The sequence below is a fragment of the Marmota monax genome, unplaced genomic scaffold (assembly GCF_021218885.2).
Source record: "Marmota monax isolate L192 unplaced genomic scaffold, Marmota_monax_Labrador192_F-V1.1 WCK01_AAM20220418_F8-fsc00038, whole genome shotgun sequence".
Classification (NCBI taxonomy): Eukaryota; Metazoa; Chordata; class Mammalia; order Rodentia; family Sciuridae; genus Marmota; species Marmota monax.
The window spans coordinates 9,034,667-9,058,783 of record NW_026692498.1 but is presented as its reverse complement, the minus strand read 5'-3'; the positions used below and the strand labels follow the sequence as shown (position 1 = coordinate 9,058,783).

The window sequence follows — 24,117 nt, the reverse complement described above, 5'->3', positions numbered from 1 at the left end:
GAGAGGTTCAGAAGAGGCTAGCGCATGGCCTAGGTGCTAGAATTTCAAGCGCCACCCAGCGATACTAAATAAGGACAAGGTTACCCTGTTTTGGAGACTCTTCCAAGTTCCCCTCCTTCTCTTTCTTTACTTTTCCGTCTTCCTGGCCTTTTGTGAATCACAGGAACCTGTCTCTGTCCTCCCAGGGGGCCTCCAATCCCACATGATTCTCCAAGCTTCAATTCCAGGGTAAGGTTTTCTTGACTTCTCTCCTTGGAATGAGCTGTTATTTCAAAACCCTCCCTTTGTGAGCTATTTATTTCCTTCGTCCAAGCTGACAGCTCAGCTCTGGCCTTGTCCCAGAAGTGGGTACCCACTTAGAAAAACTGGTCTTACGTAAGGCCTCCTAGGTAAAAGAGGGTTCTGAAAGTACTATAAATTCAAGAGGTGTGGTGCAGGGAAGGCGTGGAGCCTCAAAAGTTGATGACATAAAAGAGAAAATATCCATAAGCGTCGTTCCCTGCCCCACACCTTCAGTTTCCCTTTCTGCGGTTGTGATCTGTGGTCAACCACAGTCCCAAACTATAGAAGGAAATTTCCAAATTCCACACAATTGAAATTGCACACTGGTCTGAGCAGCACGTTGGGCGAGGCTGTGGGAGAAGGAAGGCGCCTGGCTGTGGTGGGGGCTGAGGCCTTTCTGATGTGGACTCAACAGGAGACAGAAGGTGAGAAACCAGAGACAAGGAGGCAGACAACTCTCATTGTGCTGGCTGTGAAGGGAGGAGACACAGTGGGAAATGCCAGGGCCTGGGGTGGGGGCACCTCCTAGATGAGAAAAACAGCAGTCAGTCGTATAAAGCCTAAAGCCAGGAATGAGGCTCTGACAGAGAGGGAGATGCTGCAGATGGCAGAGAAGGAAAGTTAATCAGCAACCAAAGGAGTCCTGGGAAAGAAAGCAGAGGGGCCAAGACCAGGAGCGCGCTGAGGACTCAGCCTGAAGACAGAGAGGTCAGGGAGGGCCTCCCTGAAGACAGAGGTGTGTCTTCAGGTGATTTGCTCACAGCCTCGTCTGACATTCTCCTCCAGCAGTCTCTGCACTGCCCTCCAGGTGGAATGATCTCCCAGATTTTCACATAATTTTCTCCTTCATGCCTTTGACATCTCAGCCTAGATCTGACTTCATAGAGGTCTCTCCCGACCATGCAGTCCAGAAGCCACCGACTGGGGGCGCTTAAACAGGTATTCTCTTCCCTACTGTTGTGGAAGCTGGGAAGTCCACCATCAAGGTGCAGCAGGCAGGAGTCATTCTGAGGACTCTGGAATAGCTGCTCTCCCACTGTGCGCTCACATGGCCTCTTCTTCATGTGTGGTACAGGGAGTGGGTGGGGAAAAGAGAGAGAGAGCTCCCTGGTGTTTCTTCCCTTTCTCTCTCCCTCCCCCTCCTCCTCCCCTCGGCCCCTGCTCTCCCTCCCCCTCCCCCCTCACCAGTTGTGTTTCTTCTCTTAAAGGCACTAATCCTATCAGCTCGCCACCCCCATGACTACCCTCAACTACTTCCTTACTCCAAATGCAGCCACACTGATGGCTTGGGCTTCACATATGAATCTGGAGGAGACCTACACACCTAGTGCCTAACAACTCCCACGGCTGGCTGGGAAACCAGGGAAGAACAGTGCTGGCAATATGGAAAGACCAAGACAGGAGGAAGGAAAAAGACTGGTTCATCAGAGGAAGGGAGACAAACACACAGCGGGCGGGATGGCTGGTGCACGTGCACAGGCACACATGAAGACAGCGATGACATGTGGACACAGGGAATAGAAAGGGAAAGGGAAAGGATGCTGTCAGGTGGGTGTGGGCCTATGTCCATGTCCAGAAATCGCTAAGGCCTAACTTCTGGAAAACAGCAGGAGTTCCTTACGTACTGGAAGAACAAGATGCATTTATTTCATCTGCTCTCCTCTCTTGGCATGAATTCACCTATTACAAAAGCAGTGATTCCATGCATTTTAAAGAGATGTACATGGGTTGGTGACAGCAGCAGAAACAATAGTTTGGTGACTGCAGGGTTGCATCCAGAGCTGCACAGTGGCCTGGGAGAATAAGTAACACTAGAGAAGGTAAAATGAGCATGCCCACCAAAGATACATGCAGAGACACAGACCTCCACCAGTGTCAGGCGAAAACAGAACGGCCTGTCATGGCAGGTGTTAGTCATAACTCTCCACAACAGAGAAAAGTCATGAACCCATGTGTCAGTGTCATAGAAGGTCCCATATGGGGAACTGGTAATGACGTTGCTTTTCCTCTTCTACTATAAGTTTTTACTTTCTTTTGTTTTCACAAATAACCCAGGAGGACCTAAAGAGCAAAAACAAAAATATCCTTCCAGACCTCTGCTGAACTACAAACTACAAAGCAGCAAGGCTATGAATACCGTTTCACTGTTCCTGAGTCAGATCCTTACTTTCAACTCTTACTTCATGTTTTGCCAGTAATATGTTGTTCTACAGGTCTACTTTTTGCTTATAATGATACCAAATGGAATTCCAATGGTGATCCATAAAAATAACAAGTCTAGCAGCTCAATTCACAATAGATAAAATATGGAAGGGTACCTAGGTACCCTTCAACAGATGAATGGATAAAGAAAATGTGGTACACATACACAATGGATACTCATCCTTTAAGAAGAATGAAATTATGACATTTGCAGGTAAATGGATAGAGCTGGAGAATATTATGCCAAACAAAATAAGCCAGTCCCAAAAAAACCAAAGGCTGAATTTTTTTATATATGCAGATGCTAATTCAGGGCAGGCAGGTCCTAGGGAAGAACAGAGGTACTTTGGATTAGGCAGAGGGGCATAAATGGAGGGGAGAGAGTATGGGGATAGGAAGGACAGTAGAATGAATTAGAAACATTGTTAACCTATGTGCATACATGACTACATGACTGGTGTGATTCTACATCATGTACAACCAGAAGAATGAGTACTCTATACATCATGTACAACCAGAAGAATGAGAAGTTATACTTTATGTATGATGTGTCAAAGTGCATTCTGTAATGTATAACTAATTAAAACAAATAAAAAATAACAAGCCTTTACAAAAATTTTGTAAACGAGTTATTAAATATTGAAAAGTAATGGCCACCCTGCATCTATAGTAACTCTCTGCATCATAAAACTTGCTAAAGAAGTTGACGTGATAATGGTGTTAAACTGAAAACGTGTATGAGAACACTGACCTTGTCCTGTGCAATACAGAGGTCTTATGAATGTTCACAACTATTATCAACTTGTTCTGTTCTGTTCATTTAAATCAGTCCTTGGAAGTATAATTTAAACAAATGGTCTTGAAATGTGCTAGAAAGTGTGGTAGTGTCCTGTGAAAATTCCCTTCCCGGAAAACCTGAAATTCTCATTGGTCATTGAGCTTGATAATTCATTAGTTGACAATGATGACGTAACAACTGACATCTCTAAAATCCTAAACAATTGACCTATAGTCTCAACTGATACTTTCCTCTTCTATCATATAATGAGAAATAAAAACCCATGACTGCTAGAATTATTATTTTACCAAACAGATCAAGAGTCTAATATCATTTAAACGGAAACAACCACAGGGTCATGGTGAGCCAGCAGTAACTGTATAGCCAAGTTCTTTAGCATATCCTGAGCCCCTACAATTTGTCTCCGTAAAACTACTGCAAGAAGCCCCCATATAAAACACTGGGTCCAGTTTCTTCATTTTCTTCATAATTACAAACCTCTTAAAACCTCTTAAAAACCTCTTTAAAAGATCATATAGATATATCCAAGGGAACTGAAAACATGTCTCCTTAAAAACTTATACATGAACATCAATAGCAGCTTGTTCATAGTAACCAAAAGGTGACACAACCCAAATGTCCATCAACTGATAGGTGGGTAAACAAAATTATACACATATAATGGAATATTATTTGCCAATAAAAATGAATGAAGTATAGGTCCATGCCCAAGCATAAATGAATCTTACGGTATTATGCCAAGTGAAAAAAAAAACAGTCACCAAAATTCACATATTGAAACCATACTCTGCATGAAATGTCCAAAGTAAGTAAATCTCTAGTACAAAAAAAAAAAAAAACTGAGAATTAAAATAATAAAATACAAAAAGTTGTAGCCAATAAGATACAAATGCCATAAAACAGAATCACAAGAAATACAAAAAACATCAAAAATAAGAGAAAACAAAGAAAACCCAATGAAAAAATAGCAAATAAACAAATTATAGACTTTAATCTAACCATATTAATAGTCATATTAAAATACTGGACTTGGGCTGGGATTGTGGCTCAGCGGTAGAGCGCTCGCTAAGCACAGGCGGGACCCGGGTTCAATTCTCAGCAACACATTAAAAAAATTTTTTTAAAAAAGGTATTGTGGGGCTGGGGATGTGGCTCAAGTGGTAGTGAGCTTGCCTGGCATGCGTCCTGCCCGGGTTCGATCCTCAGCACCACATACAAAAAAAAAACCCAAAGATGTTGTGTCCGCTGATAACTAAAAAATAAATGTCTCTCTCTCTCTCTCTCTCTCTCTCTCTAAAAAAAAAAAAAAAGGTATTGTGTTGTGTCCATCGATAACAAAAAAGATTCTCTCTCTCTCCTCTTTGTCTCTCTCTCTCTCTCCTTTAAAAAAAATCCAAAAAAATAGAATAAAATATTGGAATAAATATCTCAATTAAAAGATTTTTTGATTGGGTTAAAAAAAAAAGTAAAACCAACTTTATGCTATCTACCAAAAATGCATTTTAAACACAAGAGCATGATTCACTTTAGTAAATGCTGATTGAGTACCTGCTGTGCCATACTGAGCATAAACTGGTTAAAAGTAAAAATTTTAAAAAATTCATATATCATGCTAAGACTCATTAAAGAAAGGTGGCATGATTATGTAAATACCAAGCAAAGTAGATTTCAAAGCAATGACTATTATGAGGAATGAACAAGGTAATGTCATAAAGATAAAAGAGTAAATTCATCAAGAGTAAACAACAATCTTGAATGTTTCCCTGGAGCTTTGGTTTGTGTATGGTTTTATTTGCATATGGTTTGCATATGGTTTATATACCCTTACCAAAAGGTTGGTGTTACTGACGTTCATTCAACAGGGTAGTGTTCCTGGGAGGAGCTGTGTGTGGCTTGGCAGGAGGCCTGTAGGTCATCGTAGTTTTCTGGAAGCCCTGAGTTCCCAAAAGTTCAAGCCTGGCTCCAGCTCTCTCTGCTTCCCTGGTTTGAGACATGACTACTTGTCCTAAAACACTCCCACCATGATGGGATGTCACCCACCACTTTCCCTAGAGGCCAAATCACTGGGAACACCTGCTTTGGAAGTTTGAACCTCCCCAACTGTGAGCCAAATAAACCTCTTTTCTTCATAAGTTGGCTGCCTCAAGTACTTCATTGTTGTAAGGCAAAGTTGACTTGTACACATACATATTAACAGTCCATTACAATTAAGAGTTAACTGATAGCACTGCAAGGAGAAATAAAGTGATCCACAATGACAGTCAGAGATTTTAATACTTCTAAATAATAAAATTGATAGAAAATGTAAAAAGAAGATATGAACAACACTATGAACCAGTTTGCCTTAATTAATATTTATAGAACATTCTCTCCAACAATATAATACAGGTTTTTCTCAAGATCTAACAGAACACTTACCAAATGGACCATAATTGAGGCCATAAAAGAAGACTCAATAAATTTAAATGGATTTAAGTAATTCAAAGTATACTTTATGACCACAAAAGAACAAATCATAAATTAATAGCAGAAAGATATCTTGAAATTTTTCAAGCCTTTGAAAATTAAATATTTTTCATAACCAACAAGTCAATGAAGAAATCATAAGGGAAAAAAGCAAGCACTTTGAATGGAACAAAAATGAAAACATATATATCAAAATTTGTGAAATTCCACCAAAGGAGTGCTTTGGGGAAAGTTTATGGCAATAAATACCTATAATAGAAAAAGAAGGGAGGTCTCAAATGAATGACCTCTACTTCCACCTTAAAATCTTAGAAAAAAGAAGTACAAGTTCAGCCCAAAGTAAGCAAAATTAAGAAAACAAAATAAAGACCAGAGAAAAGAACAGAAAACAATACAGAAAAATAAAATCAAAAACTGGTTGAGAAAAATCAATAAAACTGATTAAAAACCCTAACCAAATTGATCAGGAAAAACACTAACCAAACTGATGAGAGGGAATTCAAAGAACACAAATATCAGAATGAGCGAGGTGACATCACTACAGATTCTATAGATAATAAATTGTAAGACCATTATTGTTACAGTTTGGATCTTGAGTGTCCCTCAAAGGCCCACATGTTGAAAGCTTGGTCCTCAAGCATGGTGCTATTGGGAGGTGGTGGATCCTTTAGTAAATGGGGCTTAGTGAAGTAAGGTCATGGGGTATGCCCTGGAATGGAGATATCAGGACTCCATTCCTGTCTTTCTCTTTGCTTTCTGGCCATCATGGCCTCCTCTTCCACCATGATCTACTATGCTGCTGCAAGGCCAAAGCAACAGAGACAAGAGATCATGGGCTAAAATCTCTGAAACCATGAGCCAAATAAACCTTTCCTCCTTTTAAGTTTATTTATCTCAGGTTACTTGTTGCAATAACCAAAAACTGACTAGTACAATTATGAACCACTTTACACCAGTAAATTTGACAAGTTACTGTGCCGAAGTGGAGAAATTCCTTTAAAGACATAATCTATGAAAGCTCACTTAAGAAGAAATAGATAACACAAATATCCCCATAGCTAATCAAAGAAATTGATTTTACAGTTAGTATCTTTCCCACAAAGAAAACTCTAGGCCTAGATAACTTCACTAGTAAATTCTTCAAAACATTAAAGGAAGAAATCATGCTGGTTGTACACAAGAAAAATCATGAAATAGGAATAATTCCAAATTCATCTTATGAGGTTAACATTACCATAATTACAAAACCAAACAATTACAAGACAATAAAATTAAAGTCCAATATATTTTATGAATGCAAAAAAATTCAAACAAAATTTTGTAAATTGAATCAAACATGACATTAAAAGGATAATATATAATGGTCACATGCGAACTTTCCCCAGTATTACAAGGTTGGTGCAACATCCAAACACCAATCAATGTTATTTAAACTAAAAGGAAAAAATATGTCATCATCTCAACAGGTACATAAAAAGTGTTTTTTAATTGAACATTCATTCTTGGTTTGGAAAAAAAAACTATCAACAAAGTAAATAGTACTCAATCTAGTAAATAGTACCTACCAGAAACCTACAGTTTACCTCATACTGCTTTAAAACTAAATGCTTTCCCTTTTAAAGAAATTAGAGATATTTGTTCTCATAATTTCTAATAAGCATTATACAGAAAGTTCTAGCTAGCATAATTTAAGAAAAATAAATGCATCTAGGGTAGAAAGAAAGGAGTAAAGCTGTCTTTATTTACAGATGATATGATCATCTGTCAAAAAGTCTAATGGAATCCATCAAAGTAAGTTACTAAAGCAAATAAGTCACTCTAGCAAGGTTGAAGAATAAGAGATAAATATACAAAACTAACTATGTTTCCATTTACTAGCAACAACCAAAAATTGGATTTTTATGTTAAATTTAAATGTGGGGTGAGTGGAGTACCAAGGAATGAACCCAGGGGTGTTTAACCACTAAGCCACATCTCTAGCCCTTTTATTTTCAGACAGGGTCTTGCCAAGTTGCTTAGGGCCTCACTAAATTGCTGAGGCTGGCTTTGAACTTGTAATCCTCCTGCCTCAAACTCCCAAACCACTGGGATTATAAGAGTCTGCTTGTTGGCCCAGCTTGAATTTTTAAAAAATTTAATACCATTCCAATAGTATCAAAAACATGAGACACTGCCCAAAGATCCACAATATTTCAAAAGATATAAAATATATTTAGAATGAAAATTATAAAACATTGCTAATAAAAATTAAACAAGATCAAAATAAAAGAACACGTTTTTATTGGTCAGAAGTTTCTGTACTTTCATTGACAATTCTCTAAAGATTCAGTGAAATTCCAATCAAAATCTCATACTTTTTGTAGAACCTAGAATGGAAAAAACAACTCTGAAGATTTAAAAAAAAAAAAAAAAAAGCAGAGTTGGAGGACTAATATTACTTGCCTTCAAAAGTTATTATAAAGTTACAGTAATCAAGATAGTGGGATAGTGGAATATTGGCCTCTCAATAGACACACAGAATCAACAGAACAAAGTAGAGTCCAAAAAGAGACCCAAAGCTATATGGCAAAAATACAAAAGCAATTCAATAAAAAAGGACGCCCTTTTTATTATTAAAATTTTTATTAGTTATACATGACAGTAGAATGCATTTTGACACATTGTACACAAATGGAACACAACAGCTCATTCCTCTGGCTGTACAAGGTGCTGGGTCACACCAGTGGTGATGTACAGAGAGTAATAATATCCATCTCATTCCACTGTCCTTCCCACCCTCATTCCCCCTCCCTTCCCCTTACTCCCCACTGCCCAATCCAAAGTTCCTCCATTCTTTCCTATCTCGGCATCCCCATTATGGCTCAGTATCCGATTATCAGAGAAAATATCTGGCCTTTGTTTTGGGGGGATTGGTTTATTTCACTTAGCATGATATTCTCCAATTCTATCCATTTACCTGAAAATGCCATAATATTCCATTGTGTGTATATATACCATATTTTCTTTATCCATTCATCTCTTAAAGGGCTGGTTCCATAGTTAGGTATGTGAATTGAGCTGTATAAACATTGATGTGGCTGTCTCACTGCAATATGCTCATTTTAAGTCCTTTGGGTATAAACCGAGGAGTGGGATAGCTGGATCAGATGGTGGTTCCATTCCAAGCTTTCTGAGGAATCTCCATACTGCTTTCCATAGCAGTTGCACAAATGTGCAATCCAAACACCAATGTATGAGTGTTCCTTTTTCCCCACTTCCTCGCCAACATTTATTGTTGCTTACATTCTTGATAATTGCCATTCTGAGTGAAATAGTTTTGATTTGTATTTCTCTAATTGCTAGAGATGAATATTTTTTTACATGTTTGTTGACTGATTGTGTTTCTTCTTCTGTGAAGGTCTATTCAGTTCCTTAGCCCATTTTCTTTTTAACAACTGATACTAGAACAATTGTATATTCTTACGGGAAAAAATAAACTTTGATCCATACCTCACAACATATACAAAAATTAATCCTAGATATATCAAAGATGAAAGGGTAAAATATAAAATTATAAAATATTTAGGGAAAAAAAAGAGAAATTTTTGTCACTTTGAAGTAAGCCAAGATTTCTTAAATACAATACCAAAGGCACAATAAAATTGATAAATTGGATTTCATCAAAATTTTAAGACCTGTTCTGAAAAGATAAGCTACAGAGGGCTGGGGTTATGGGTCTGTGTTAGAGTGATTGCCTAGCATGTGTGAGACACCGGGTTCAATTCTCAGCACCACATATAAATAAAAATTAAGGTCTATTGATAATTTTTTAAAGTATTTTTAAAAAAAGAAAAGCCACAGAGAAAATACTGCAAAGCATCATCTGATGAGGAATTTATATGTAGAAATTATGAAAAATTCAGAAAACATACAAACTGATAGGAAAAAAAACAGAAACAAAGATTTGAATACTTTGACAAAGAAGATATACGTGGGTGTACATGAAAAGATGTTCAACATCATTAGTCATGAGGGGAATGCAAAATAAAACCAGTATGAGAAGCTTAACATCTACAAGAATAAATAAATAAATAAATAAAAATGTGGTGAGCCGTTCTTATAGACCGTGGCCGCCATTAGAAGATGGCGCCGGCTTCCACTGTGGCCTGTGATAAACAACTCCTAATATGGAGAGTTTGGCGCGCAATCCCTTACCACCCTATGAGAGAGATCCACGTGGCAGCTTGGGATTGGTATGCGGGAGGCTTTATTAGGCTGTGCTTGGGCGCTCGGTGGGGGGGGTCACTAGAAGATGATACATGAATCAAGGCCTGAATAAACTGCTGAAAGAAGAATCCTGTGTCGTGTTTTCCCTTGCCGGCGAGGGGTTGCGACAATTGGTGGCCCGTATGGGGAATTATATTCCTCGAACCCAGGATCCAGAACTTTCAGCAGTCAGGGTGGTGCACCGGTAAGTTCCCAGGTAAAGTGGGAATCCGCAAGCAAATAGCGGGGCGCTCTCTCTGTAAATAGAGAGAGAGCAGGAAAAAGGGACGCTCCCCTGTAAAAGGAAGAGAGCGGGGACTTTTGTACTTTCACTTTCTTTATAGCTTTAAAAACATTATGGGTGCTGCTTCTTCAAGCCCAATTTTGTTGGCCCTAGATGGGTTGTTACATTCAAAAGGACTTAAGATAAAGCAGAGTACTTTGCAGATGTTTTTAAGAGAAGCTGATATAGCGGCTCCTTGGTTTGCTTTTTCAGGGAGTCTTACGATTCCTAGCTGGGACAAATTAGGGAAAGATCTAGATTTCGCTCGTGAGCAAGGCACCTTAGAGGGTGGCGTTATACCACTTTGGAAGTTAGTTAGAGGATGTATAACAGATGGTAAATGCCAGGAAGCTGTGAGTGAGGGTCAAGCTATTCTTGAGCAACTGCATGAGGAAAAATCTGAAGGATCATGTAGTGAAGTGGCAGAGAGTATTAAAAGTAACAGTAGTGAGAAGGCAAAAGAGCCTGAAGATAAAAATAGGAGAAGGCTCTACCCAGACTTGACCGAATTAAAAACGCCTGAGAACACAAGCGGCTCAGAGAGTTCTGAGGACCTTAATATATTGTTACAACAACTACATAAGATAAAAATGAAAAAGAAGAAAAAGGAGACACAGGGCACGCAGGCCTACTGTAAGAAGGGGAAGGGAGTTAACATCGGTCAACAAAACTCTCAGGAGGAGGAGGTAGAATATCTAGAAGAAGATATGGTGCCGATTGCCCCACCTCCGTATGTGGGGGGGAGCCAAGATTCCGGGAGATCTTTTCATGCACAAGTTTGGAGGACAGTTAATACAGATATGGGACTTGCATACCCTGTATTTCAGGACAATAACAGGGGAAGATATCATGAGCCTTTAGACTTTAAGATAATTAAAACCTTGGCAGAATCTGTCCGCACTTATGGCATAGATGCCGCTTTCACTCTCACTCAGGTGGAGGGACTTACTAGATTTTGCATGACTCCCTCAGATTGGGCTAGTCTAGTCCGCGCTTGTGTTTCCCCAGGGAAATATTAGGAGTCCAAAGTTGGCTGTTTAATGTTTCTGGCAGTACCCAAGACTCGGAGCGAGGTAGGAGACTTAAAATTACTTCACACAATTCACAATTGTTTAATGCTACATTACCCTCCGCAGCAGTCTGTCTCCAATCTCCGTTCCTGTTTCTTTTGGCTAATGTTACATCACAGGGGATGCTTAATTGTTCTAATACTACCTGTTACTTGTCTGAGTGTTGGAATGGATCCTGGCCTATGGCAGTGGTTATAAAAATTCCAACTTTTGTCCCTATCCCGGTTACTGCGGATCCAGAGTCATTTCCTATTGTTGAACTGATTAGAGCCCATAGAGATTTTGGAATTACGGCAGCTATAGTGACAGCTGTGGCAGTGTCTGCTGCTGCAGCAGTTACAGCTGGAGTAGCCATGGCCAGCCAAGTACAAACTGCTGCTACTATTAATCAGGTTATTCAACAAACATCCACCATACTTGAATCTCAAAGTAGAATTAATCAACACATTTTATCTGGGATTCTAGCTGCTAATCAAAGGATAGATCTGCTTCAAGCTCAAGTTGAGGAATTGTCTGACCTAGTACATTTGGGTTGTGTTGATCAACGTGCACATTTATGTATAACCTCTGTCAGATTTAATGATTCCAGAAATGCCTCCCGCATCATCGGGGAATATCTATCCGGAACCTGGTCCATGGAAGCAGAAAACTTGATCCAGTCTCAACTAACTCAGATTGCTGTTTTGAATAGTACCCATGTCGAACCAGTGACTTTGGGTCAATTCACCAGTTGGCTATCCTCTGCCTTTTCCTTTTTTAAGGAATGGGTGGGAGTTGGCATTTTGGGGGCAATGTGTTGCTTCGGTGTTGTACTTTGTTTGTGGCTTCTCTGTCGCCTTAAAACTCGCCATGCGCAAGAGAAGGCTATGATCGTACAGGCTCTTGCGGCCTTAGAAAATGGCATTTCTCCACAAATCTGGCTTGCACATCTTAAATAGTGATTTCTGGGCATGGCCATTGCACCCCAAGTTAGTTTCACATTGCACTGGGATTGGCATGTCCTCTTCCTTATTCTCTCCCAGTGCTGAATAGCCCTTGCACTCTGCAGGTCTTGTTACCATTGTACGCAGATGGGTTTCAGGACTGGTACTTCTTCTCTGCTATAGAATCTATACCTTCCTCTAGGGCTTGGGGATGGTGTTGCCAACTTAAATTTTGTCATTACTACCAGGCTACTTGTGTTATCCTACTTCTCACCGTCATCACGATGCAGGATGCAAGGCAAGGCACTGCACTTGAGTGATCCCTCAACGGACCTCAAGGAAAGCATGTCCTATTGCATGCGGGTTTGACGTCCACGCCCCGCCCTACGAAAAAAGGCGTCGGCTGATATGGGATCAGGTCTGGGGAAGGCGCCTCCTTAGGACTGAACCATACACTGCAGCCACTACTGCACAGTGGGATAGGACCTCTACTTTCGCCTGCATTGTTTTATAAAACAGAAGGGGGAACTGTGGTGAGCCGTTCTTATAGACCGTGGCCGCCATTAGAAGATGGCGCCGGCTTCCACTGTGGCCTGTGATAAACAACTCCTAATATGGAGAGTTTGGCGCGCAATCCCTTACCACCCTATGAGAGAGATCCACGTGGCAGCTTGGGATTGGTATGCGGGAGGCTTTATTAGGCTGTGCTTGGGAGCTCGGTGGGGGGGTCACTAGAAGATGATACATGAATCAAGGCCTGAATAAACTGCTGAAAGAAGAATCCTGTGTCGTGTTTTCCCTTGCTGGCGGGGGGTCGCGACATAAAAACACCAAGTGTTGATGAGGATGTGGAGGAACTAGAACTCACCGACACCGTTGGGGGAACATGAAATGACACCTCTTTGGAATTCAGTAATTTAAACAGACTACCTGCCATTCATCTAGCAATTTCATTCCTAGCATCACCTCATAGAAAAGAACATACATGTGTGTACAAATCCTCACACACAAATGTTCACGACTGCTTTATTTATAGAAGCCAAAAATTAGAAACAACCCAAATGCTTATCAACAGTTGAATGGATAGACAAATCATGATACATCCACATCATGAACTAGTGCTCAATAATTTTTAAAAAAAGGGGGGGGAGAAGTATTGACAACAAAACCACAAGGATATAGCTCAAAATAAATACGTAAAATTCTATAAAGAAGATAGACATAAATAGAGCACATACAACATGATTTCACTCCATAAATCTCTAGAAAATGCATACTAATCCACAAAGACAAAGAGACTGGTTGTTACCTGGGGACAGGGATATCATGGTGGGAAAAGGGAGGGATTACAAAAAGGCATAAAAAACACTTTTGTGCTTTATGGATATCGCTCATTATCTCAGTTGTGGCAATGGCTTTCACATCACAGCTGTATACATACGTCAAAAGCTATCAAATTGTACATTTTAAATATGTGGAATTAAATATGGGTCAACTATACCTCGTAAGATTTTTTTTAAAAAAAGCATAACCCACATCTCAATAGTTGTGGATCTTTAATAGACACAATCTAAATAAAATACAGTGCAATATATAATGCAGTTTCCATAAGGTCAAAATACTCACTCTAAGAATGCTTGCTAGACTTACCTCAACTGCTTGCTTTATTAACTTGCCCTCCCTCTCAGGCTTGGGTGTTGAATCCAACTCTATACTCTTCTGGGTGGGTGTGGTCTCCACGTTAATGATGGACTTCTCTCTAAATGATTGTTCAATCACATCCTTAACAACACTATTTCACAATCATTGGAAAATCTGTATTACCATCACTTCAGATTTGTGATTTAAGACCTTTCTGGTTTGGACTTTGCAGGAGACATTTCCCCAAGCCTTGTTTCTGTGAAGCCAGTTGCTTTCATACAGAACAATTGCTACTTCTTGGTTTTCTGCTGTCTATTTAAAACGTTAGTGATACCAATGTGTAATGTGAAAGTGGTCAGGTGCAAAATGGAGTCACTGATGTCAAACCCTATGGAAACAGAGCCAGCCAGAGGGAGGCCATGAAGGGTGGGTTTTCATGCATAAATTTCCCAATAATAGGAACTACAGCAAGGAATTCCACAAAAAATCACAAACTTTCATAAAGACCACTGCATCCTAGAAAAAAGAATATTTCCAGCAACTAACTGTTCGACTTGGATTGATGCCACCCTTCTCATTGGTCCTTGAACACCCTTATGGAACAGAGTTTATGTAATCCTCCTCATTTTGCCTTTGAAGTTTCCCTTTACCACACTGCCTTGGAACACATTCATGATTTCCATAGTGTGTGCAAGAATCCTGACTTATTCCCAAATAAATATCATAAATTCATTATTCTTCAATTTATCCTTCCTACCCTTCCCCTTCCCCTTTCCCTCCCTCTCTTCCCCTCCCTCGAGCTCCCTCTCCCCCATCCCCTCTCAATTGACTTTTCAGGGTTTCTTTTTTTATTTGCTAATCTTTTAAAATGTTTATCAAAGTGATACTATAATATGGACTTAGAGGCTGCTTTTGCCAAAAGCATTTCACTTGGGCCTATCTATGACGCAAAAAACTTGGCATCTTGGGCTTCATTTTGTATCTGTCTCCTTTGCAATGAATCAGTGGCCTTGGATTCCAGCAACTGCAGGTCTACACTAAAAGCACCTTGGGATGTGTCAAAACTATCCCCCAAGCAATGGCAACCTTCTTATTGCCACCTACAATGCCCTGCCCAATCTACAATGATCCTGAGATAAAGATCAGATAATGATCAACTAGACCACAGTTTGACCAAGACTATTGGTCTATGCATACTTCTGATACCCCTTGCTATAAAATCTGGGTGCTCGTGTCAATTGACTCAAAGACAGAGCTAGAAATGCTGGTTTCTAGACTGCCCAGTATGGCCATACTGATGAAGGCTCCTTTCCTGCTTTTCACCATTATTTTTCCATTTGGTTTCTGGGGCAAGTGGGCAGACTTGATTTGGTGGAGCCCCTTAGTCTGCCCTCTGGCCCATTACTCAGGTAATAATACTTGCACACTAATTAAAAGAGGAAGGGAAAAAAAGCACCTAAAATTTTATAATGAATTGTAAAGAGCCTCTGCGCCTTCCCTTCTCATCCCAGGGGAAAGCCTCCTGAACTCTTCAATTGTTTCTTCCAATAATTAGCTCCATATTTCTAGAAATCTTCTTAAGCTACAAAGCACTATAACTGCAAGTAATGTGAAAGAAATCAGTCTATTTTTGCAGAAGAGGACTGAAATGGAAGGCAAGAACATGCCATTGAGATAATCTATTTGAGTGAAGTATTTCAAAGCCAAAAAAAAAAAAATTCCAGGTATGAATCCTATTTGTACTGCCCACTCTCCAACCTTGAGCTAGTAAATCCATGTGTCTGAACCTCAGTTTCATCATCTTTAAAGCAGAGGTGATATCTGTCTCACCCCTGCTAGAGAGCGAAATGAGAAAGCATATCTATACATCTGCTATATCACCAACTCAAAAAATGACTTGTTTTACCTTTCCCCTGGATTTAACTCATCTCCAGAACTCAAGGTGTGTTCAGCACAGGTCTTCTCCAAAATTTCAGCCCCTTGGCCTTTTTGTTTAAAGGAGGAAAGTGGCATGCTTTTAATGAAAGTACATTGAGTCAATCTGCAAGAAAAATTCCATCATTCATTGTTAGTGACTGACCAGCAATACCATAAACCTCCTGCTAAAGTGATTCAAATTTTAGAAGTCTGGAGAAAAACCCAGTGACTAGAATCTGTCACAAGGAATGCCACAGCAATAAGGTCCCAAGCCTAGTGCAATCTATTACCAGAAGCACACCAGCCTCCTGCTCACTACTGGTGGTGGTAGGCTGACTCATACAGAAACCCCCTCAAGATGTGTTTTAAGAACTGCCACCAAAGTCAATTTTTCAAAGCCTTTTCCCAACCAAAGACCCAGTCCTTTCATGCAAAGACTCACCCCTGCTGTATGCATTCACTGAGTTCTGAAGTATCCTGCTGAGGCTACTTGGGCAGGAACTGGACCAGTGCTTGGGATCCCACAGATTTTTCTAATTCAGAGAAGAGGAGTGTTATTTAAGCCACAATTGCCTTCTCTGCGATTGACACCTAAGATAGTGGAGTTGGAGCCAGTACCCTGAGTTATGCAAGGGTGGACCGGAGCTCAGGTCTAGAACGCTGCCTGTCTCCAGGTTCCTCCTCAATAAATTTTGGGATAAAGGAGGTACTGGAGAGTGCACAGCTTCCCAAAGGGGAGACTTTGGGATTGCTGGGGACAGAACCTGAGAGAGGATGAAGGGGTGCGAAGGGAGTCCCCAGATGTCTGGCTCACTTTGGTTAAATAAAAAATGATCATTTGGAAATACCTCCTTACTAACTTATTTAACACGACCAACAATGTCTACAAGGAAGGGTTTGACGGCACCGACCATGCCCAACGACCTGCTGGGATTCGGAGAGCAACCCAGGAAGGCTTCCAGGCCCCCGCCTCGTGGGGACGGTTGGCGATCCCGAGGCCGACCTGAGTGGGGCACCGCTGAACGTCCTGGCCCAGGCTGATCTTCACGAGGGCGGATACTGGCGAGTCTGCGAGTGGCCTTGAGGCGCGGCAGGGGCAACCTAGAGAGGTGGCGCGAGAACTTACTATCCCTCGCAGCCGGGCTCAGGCCCATTCCGTGGCTGCGGCCCCGCCGGCCCCCAGGCCTCGCAGGGGACAACGCTCCAGGCGAGTTCCCAATCGGCCAGCCGGGATCCGCGGAGCCGCGGGATGGTGGCACTGGGGCAAGCACGGCGAGGGACAATCAAGGGGAAAGGGCAGAGGAGCGTCGTGCTGGGAACGCAGCGCGCAGTAAACGGCGGCGGCGGACGTGCGCGCGGGTACAACGACGCAGGCGGAGAGCGTGTCCGGAACGTGAAAGAGGCGTGAAAGCAGCGCTCGAGACCTGGCGGGGTCTGGGGGGGGGGGGGTGGTGAGGGGACGATCAGGGCGAGGGGCTTAAGTGAAAAGGCTCCCAGGTGGCACCTAATCGAATGTTATGGAGCAATGGGGAGACGCTTGGAGAGGAGTCTGAGAGGAGATTAGGGAGTTAGGGTTTTAATTTAAAAAAAATAAATAAATATATAATGTAATATATATAAAATCTCATGGAATGCATGTGGTTATTAAAATTGCTCGTGAGTACACCGTCCTGCTTAAGAATTTGAACACATCTGCTATGCATGCTGCATCTAAGCCTTCCTCCTTTATGCTACCTCCCTGCTCCTTGAATCCTGAGTTTTGTGTCTATGGCCTCCTTATTTGGATTTGGTTTTGGTTCACTGGCTTGGTTGGTTTTTTGAGACAGAATCTCGCTATGATGACCAGGCTGGCCTCGAACTCATAGGCTCCAACCATCCTCCTGCCTCAGCCTCTGGAGGAGTATCTGGGACTAGGGGACTACCAGTGCATTAGTCCTGATGCTCCTGGGTTTGCCCTTTCTCTTTTAAGTTTCTAAATCCCTTCTTTGCATCCCTAATGCACTGTTTGGTTTCTCATATTTGAAACTATAAAAACCAGGGTATGGTGTGGTATTTGTGACCTTCCAAAATTCATAGCCTGAAATCTCAGCCCCTAAGGAGATGGTCTTAGTAGGTGAGGATTTGGGGAAGAAATTAGGTCTTGAAAGCAGACCCCTCATGAAGAGGATGTGAAGAGGATTAGTATACTTACAAAGGAGGCCCCTAGAGAGCATCCACTTCCATCATGTGAGAAAGCAGAAGTGGCTATCTGTGAATCAGGAGTTGGATCCACATCAGACACTGAATCAGCTGTAGAGGTCTCAGGCTTCTCAGCCTCCTGTGAGAAAGAAATCTCTTGTTCATAATATTTTTTAATATCACACCAAAACGGACAAAGAGAATGGTATCATGCTATGTGTTCTCTTCTGCAACTTTCTTCTTTCTATGATATATGTGTATTGTAGTATACAACTGTAATTCTTTAATTCATGTTCTTTTCCTTCTTTCTTTCTTTTCTTTTCTTTTTTTTTTTAAACTAAGGACTGAACCCAGGGTGCTGTACCACTCAGCAACATCTCCAATCCTTTTTGGAGACAGGGTCTCACTAAGTTGCTCAAATTTATGATCCTCCTGCTTCAGCCTCCCCAGTCACTTGGATTAAAGGCATGCACCACTATGCCTGGCTCTGTAAATCATTTTCACTGTTATAAAAATAGTCCCTTATGTGTTTATATATACTGTTTTTTTATCAATCCAGTGACAAAGCCACTGAGTTGACTAGTTAGCTAGTTGTTTGACTTTCCAATTTGGAGTTGGAAAAAATTGAAAAGATCTCTAATTGTGCAGTGGTGTATGTGAGTAAGAGATTCCAAGGGACTTAATATGTAGGAGGGTATGCAAATAATCAGCCTCATCAATTTCACTTCCACCAACATATTAGAATTCTTTTTTAATTACATCTTCATCAATACTTAGTTCTACAACAATTCTTAATTTTTTCCACGTGAGTCTACTTAAAATATTATTTTACTAAAGTTTTAATGTGCATTTTTCTGGTCACTAAAACAGTTAAGACATATATACACACAAATATATATACATATCGGCCACTTAGATTTCTTCATTTTATTAAAAAAGGTTAATTAATGAAAACACTATAGGGAACATTAATAGGAAATGGTTGAATAAATTCTAGTAGATCCAGGCAAAAGGCTTCAATGCAGTCACTTTAAAAATGTGCTTTTGAAGCACATTTGTCTATCTGGGATGTTTCTTTTGATATTGTATTAAGAGAAAACCTACAGTACAGTATTAGAAAATACTTGGAAAACATCTTCTTATTGATTTTCAGGAGTTCTTTGTATATTCTTGATATTCATCTTTAGTCAATTATAATTGTTTAGATATACAGTCAGCCCTCCATCTCTGCAGGTTCTGCATAGGCGAATTCAGTCAAGCAAAGATTGAAAAAAATTTTAATTATGTGCTGAGGGTACAGCTCAGTGGTAGAGCATTTGCTTACCATGCACAAGGTCCAGGTTGGATCCCCCACATTGCAAAAATCAAAAAATTGTGTCTATATTGAACATTTACAGACTTTATTTCCTGCCATTATTTTCCAAACAATACAACAAGCATCTCCATTTCATCTGCACCTTGATCTTGGACTTCTAGCCCCCAACATTTAGAAAATGGAATTCTGTTGCTTAATCCACCCAAACAATGTTATTTTGTTATGGGAGTTCTACACATGAATGCCTCTTTATTTCTCAGCAAACAGAAGTGAATCTGGGTGGAGGAAAGGGTGCCACTGACCACAGGTCACAAGATCTGTGTTGCTGGGGCTAGGACCAGGATCCAGGTCTGATTTTCATGCAGGGTTCCATGTCCTTGCTCAACAACTGTCTCTGCACCTTTGGTTTTTTCCTCCCAGTGTATGTAGATACTCTTCCTGAACACACCCATGATCAATTTCCCCACAGAAGCACCTTCTGCTACCCAGCTCCACCTACAGCAGGATCTGAATAAACTCCTGGGCTCAGTACCCAAAGCCCTGTCAGGTGTACCCTAAGCCAGAGCTTCGCAGACATTAGTGTGCTCCAGAATCGCCTGGAGGGCATGCTAACATGTACATTCCTGGGCCTTGCCTCTAGAGAGCCCTCTTCAAGGGGGCTGGGGGAGACCCCCAAACTTTGCATTTCCAACAACTTTGTGAGTGCTGTGAATGCTGCCAAGGAGCACAGGCTCCAGGACCTTGTGAACTCTCACTTCCAGCCCAGGAACTGCTGACTCTTGCCCCATGCACTTGACCCTTTGCCCAGCTGGTCCTGCCAGAAGTTCTCCACTGCCAAGTCAGACACTGTGGTCAGATCCAGGGACCTCCCAACTCAGGCCAGAGTTGTGTTTGTTTGTGTGCGGAATGATGGGTTTCATTGTGGCATATTCACATACGTAAAAACAGTTTGATGAGTTTCACTCCCTAGTGCCCTTCCACCCTCCCAGTCTCCCTCCCCTGCTCTACTCCTTTATCCTATTGGTCATCCTTCTATTTTCTTTTTCTTTCTTTCCATTATCATTTATTCTCTCATAGGAAGATTTTTTAAAAAAAAACCTCCAAAAAGCAAAATAACCACACTTTGGTCTAGGCCACATTATAAATCCAAGCACTGGTGTGGAATTTCAGTGGAGAGAAGAAAACTTGTAAAAACCCCCAAAGTCATAAGAAAGTCTTCCAATTTAACTGTCTCTGTTTACCCATCCTTATTCACCACCCAAGACCATCAATTCTAGACTAGTCTGATCTGTAAGAGGGCTCAAAGCAGCCGGAGCAGGCATGGATGGAGGGAAAGAATGAGAATCAAAAGACATTAAGGAGCTGATTTGTTTGAGAAAAGCAGTGATTCCTCAGGTCACAGCTTCCAGTGGCTGAGATGCAAAATGCCTAAGAGAGCAGATCCGTGAATTAAATGGATTGCTTTTGGGGAGGTGAAAGTTGTATGAAGAACATGAGATGACAAGAGTCTGAATTTTTTTTAAAGCTTCAAGGTTTCAACAGAATGTGGATGTATTTGAGCTTTTAAAAAGGATAGCGGTTTAGAAAGGGCAAAACCAGGGCGCACAAAAGACTGGGAATTCCCATGACCCTTAAGTGCTTCCTGCTCCAGGAAATAAAGTGTTCACTGGAGGTCACACCTACTACCCAGTGCAAACTAATCCATCACCTCCCAAAAGCTTTTCAAACCACGATTTCCCCATTTATTTCGGTCCCCAAGCAGTCCTCTTCTTTAGTGGCCTGTAGACTCACTCCCAACTACCCTCCTGGGGGGTAAAAAAAAAATAAAGGAATTCCCCCTAGGCTGGCCCCAGTAACTCAGCATTAAAGTAAGAAGAAGGGCTGGCAGCCTCCCGGAGACTAAAACAATTTGAGACTGAATCTACCTTTCCAAGGATGGAAAATTTATTCAGATGATGTTTGAGAATTCATATATGCCACAATAGAATAAGAATTAAAAGGTAGAAATCTCACTCTTCCTTACACATCTACCTCCCCTACTGCCCAAGCAATGCAGACATTTTACCACTGTCATTACCATTTCTTCTAAATGGAGGCCCCTAGGCACTAATCACACAGGCAAGTGCATGGTATTGTAAGAACACACCACACACAACTTTTCCATTAAAAAGCTGTAGTCTCTGTCTCTCTGGCTACATTGGCGATTCTCCGGTAACTTCAATACTTTAAAGGCTGCAGCTGCATGCAAAAGAATCTCATTTCATTTTTTAAAAAAAGTTACGAAAGGTCTCCAGGAGATGGTGAGTTTTATTTGTCTTGTGTGGATAGAGGTTTGATTTGCTCTTAAATGTTCCAGGGTGGAGAGACTAGGAGAAAGCACAGGACGCAGAGGTCTACTCAATGTAGTCTTCTCCCTCATTTCATCTTCACCATCCACAGAGAGAGCGGCATACTTGCTTGCAGAACTGAACTTAGAGGTTGGATTTTCCTCAGGTTTCTTTGGCTCAGGTGCAGATCTGGAGTCTTGATCCTTTTTTGCCCTCTTTCCTATCTTGTTCCCTCCATCTCCTAGACCACCGCTGGAGTTCCCAGTTTGGCCTTTTGGGACATTCATTCCATCTATTTTATTATCGTCTTTCCTTGTGGGTCCTTCCTCAGATGGCTGAGCTGGAGCTACTTTCCCCCCAACCACTTGTGGGGGATTCCTGCTCTGTGTCTGAGCTCTGAGATGGAGCAGGAGGGTTAGAACTTTGCTTCACCCACGCATTCTCCTTTGGTGGAGGGGCTCGCATTACCTTTAGAGGCTGATCAGGTTTGGGAGGCTTAGAAGTTGGAGAGTGACAGTCTTCCTCCTTATTGAGTATTTCATTTTCTAGAGACTTCTCTCTCTCCTTCGTGCATTTCTGCCAGGTGTGGCTGAGGTTCCAGTCTGTGATGACTTCCTGTCCTTGACCGTTCCGGTTCCCGAGTTTCTTCACTTGGCCAGCTTGGGTGTCTCTCCCTAGGCCGCCGTTCTAGTTTTGGCTCATCCAACTGGCGCTGCAGTTTCTCCTGCTCCTTCTGTAGCCATTCTTCTACTTCTCTTTCTCTAGCAGCTGTGTCAACAGGTATTGCCCCTCCAAAGATAGAAGCTGCTCCACTGGACTGGGAGGTGCTAGCAGAGGAATCATCTTCCTTAGGTGTACTCCGAGGCTTTAGATTCAGTTTGGGTCTTTGGGCGGGGTGGGGGGGGACCTCTATCATCACGTCTGTAATCATCCCGAGAGTAATCATCTCTGGAGCTCATCTCATCTGTCATATGGGTCTTCATAATGGTCCCCACGTCCTCCGTACTCATCATCCCTTTGGTACCCACTACCAAATGCTCTTCTGCCACTGCCTATCCTGTAATCATAGTCTCTATCATAATCTCTGCTGCCTCGGTCATCATAGCGATCCCGGCACCCATATCCATCCATATCCCGGCATGGGCCATCACGATATCCATCTCCATATCCATCCCGATATCAGATGGAATCATAGCCATCTAAAGCTGTCATCACCTCTTCTAGGCAGAGAGTCATCAAAGCTGTCTGTGGCAGGTCGGGCTCTCCAGTCGGTGTCTGTTTTGTCAGAATCCCGATTTCTATCTCGGCCAAAAGAAGGATCATCCCTGTCTTTATCCTGTGCTTGATCAGCAACATCCCCTCGAATTCTCCTGTTACCTAGAGACTCTTCACTGAGACTCAGGGCACTGAGCAGGGAGTCCAGGTCCTCAAACTCAGCATAGCCCAAACCTTTCAACCTCTCTGGATTGCTGGGTTCACGTGGTAAGCGCACTGCACTGATATTTAATCCTCTAAAGAATTCCTTAATGGAGTCTTCTGTCACATCATAGGGCAGGTTCCCTAGAAAAGCAGTGTAGGGTGGCGATTTGGGAAGACGGCTCCAGTCATTATTGGGTTCCCCAGCAGCCTGTGGAGCAGTGGGAAGGATGGAACGGTCAGTTGGAGGTGCCCTGTACACATCATCATCATTACTGTGCCAAGTGGTTGAAACATCTCCTTCCAGGTCATCTGTTTCATCAGCCCAGCTGACTGGTTTGGGGAATAGGTGCTTCCTCCACCAGTCCCTCCATCCTCAGCCAGAAAGTCTGTTAGGGAGATAGTCTTCCCCTTCTTATTATTCTTTTTTGCTGAGGCGCCATGTTGGGAGAGGGAGGGAGAACGCAAAGCCACCCTTCTATTTTCATGGCCTCCCTGTCCTTAGGCCCCTGGATTTTTCCTGTAGCTTCCACATGTGAGGGAAAATATGGGCAATATAATAATATGGATACTTATTTCTTTGGGTCTGGCTTATTTTGCTCAAGATTACAGTCTCCGGGTCATTTATTTCTTGCAAGTGAGATAATTTTGTTGTCCTTTGTGGCTGAATAAAATGCTGTTTAAAGGGCAAGTCTTCCTGAAGGTTGAAGCAGGACTGAAGGGCCCTCCTAAAACACCAAGGTCTGGGACAATCTCAGACACAGGGCTGCTGTTAGACACTGCAGGGGTCACCCTGTTTGTATTCAGGTGAACAAACGGAAGCCCAGAGAGGTGAAGAGACTTGCCCAAGGGCACACAGTGCATTAGGTCAGTGGCTGAGCAAGAATCCAGGTCTCCCAGGGGCTGCCACCTGCTCCCCCTGCAGTTTGCTGCCTTGCTTGAGATAAGGGGTGCCTGCCTCCATCCCCCTTTTCTCACTTCCTTATTTTTTTCTTTTGACCTCAGCTGCTCCTTGGCAGTACAGCTGTTGCTGATATGAAGCCACAGGGGACC

The 24,117-nt window shown here is 41.9% G+C and overlaps 1 protein-coding gene and 1 pseudogene across 1 annotated transcript in view; both read right to left on the bottom strand.

Annotated features, from left to right (window-relative positions):
- The window catches only part of Plaat5 (phospholipase A and acyltransferase 5), a 29,598-nt gene extending 12,616 nt beyond the window's left edge, over positions 1–16,982 (bottom strand). Inside the window, 3 exon segments of the mRNA XM_046445474.1 lie at positions 13,921–14,029; positions 16,271–16,361; positions 16,832–16,982. Coding sequence (XP_046301430.1) covers positions 13,921–14,029; positions 16,271–16,361; positions 16,832–16,982 — 351 coding nt within the window.
- Positions 16,983–20,786: 3,804 nt separating this feature from the next.
- LOC124092701 (eukaryotic translation initiation factor 4B-like) lies at positions 20,787–24,028 on the bottom strand (annotated as a pseudogene).
- Positions 24,029–24,117: the final 89 nt, after the last annotated feature.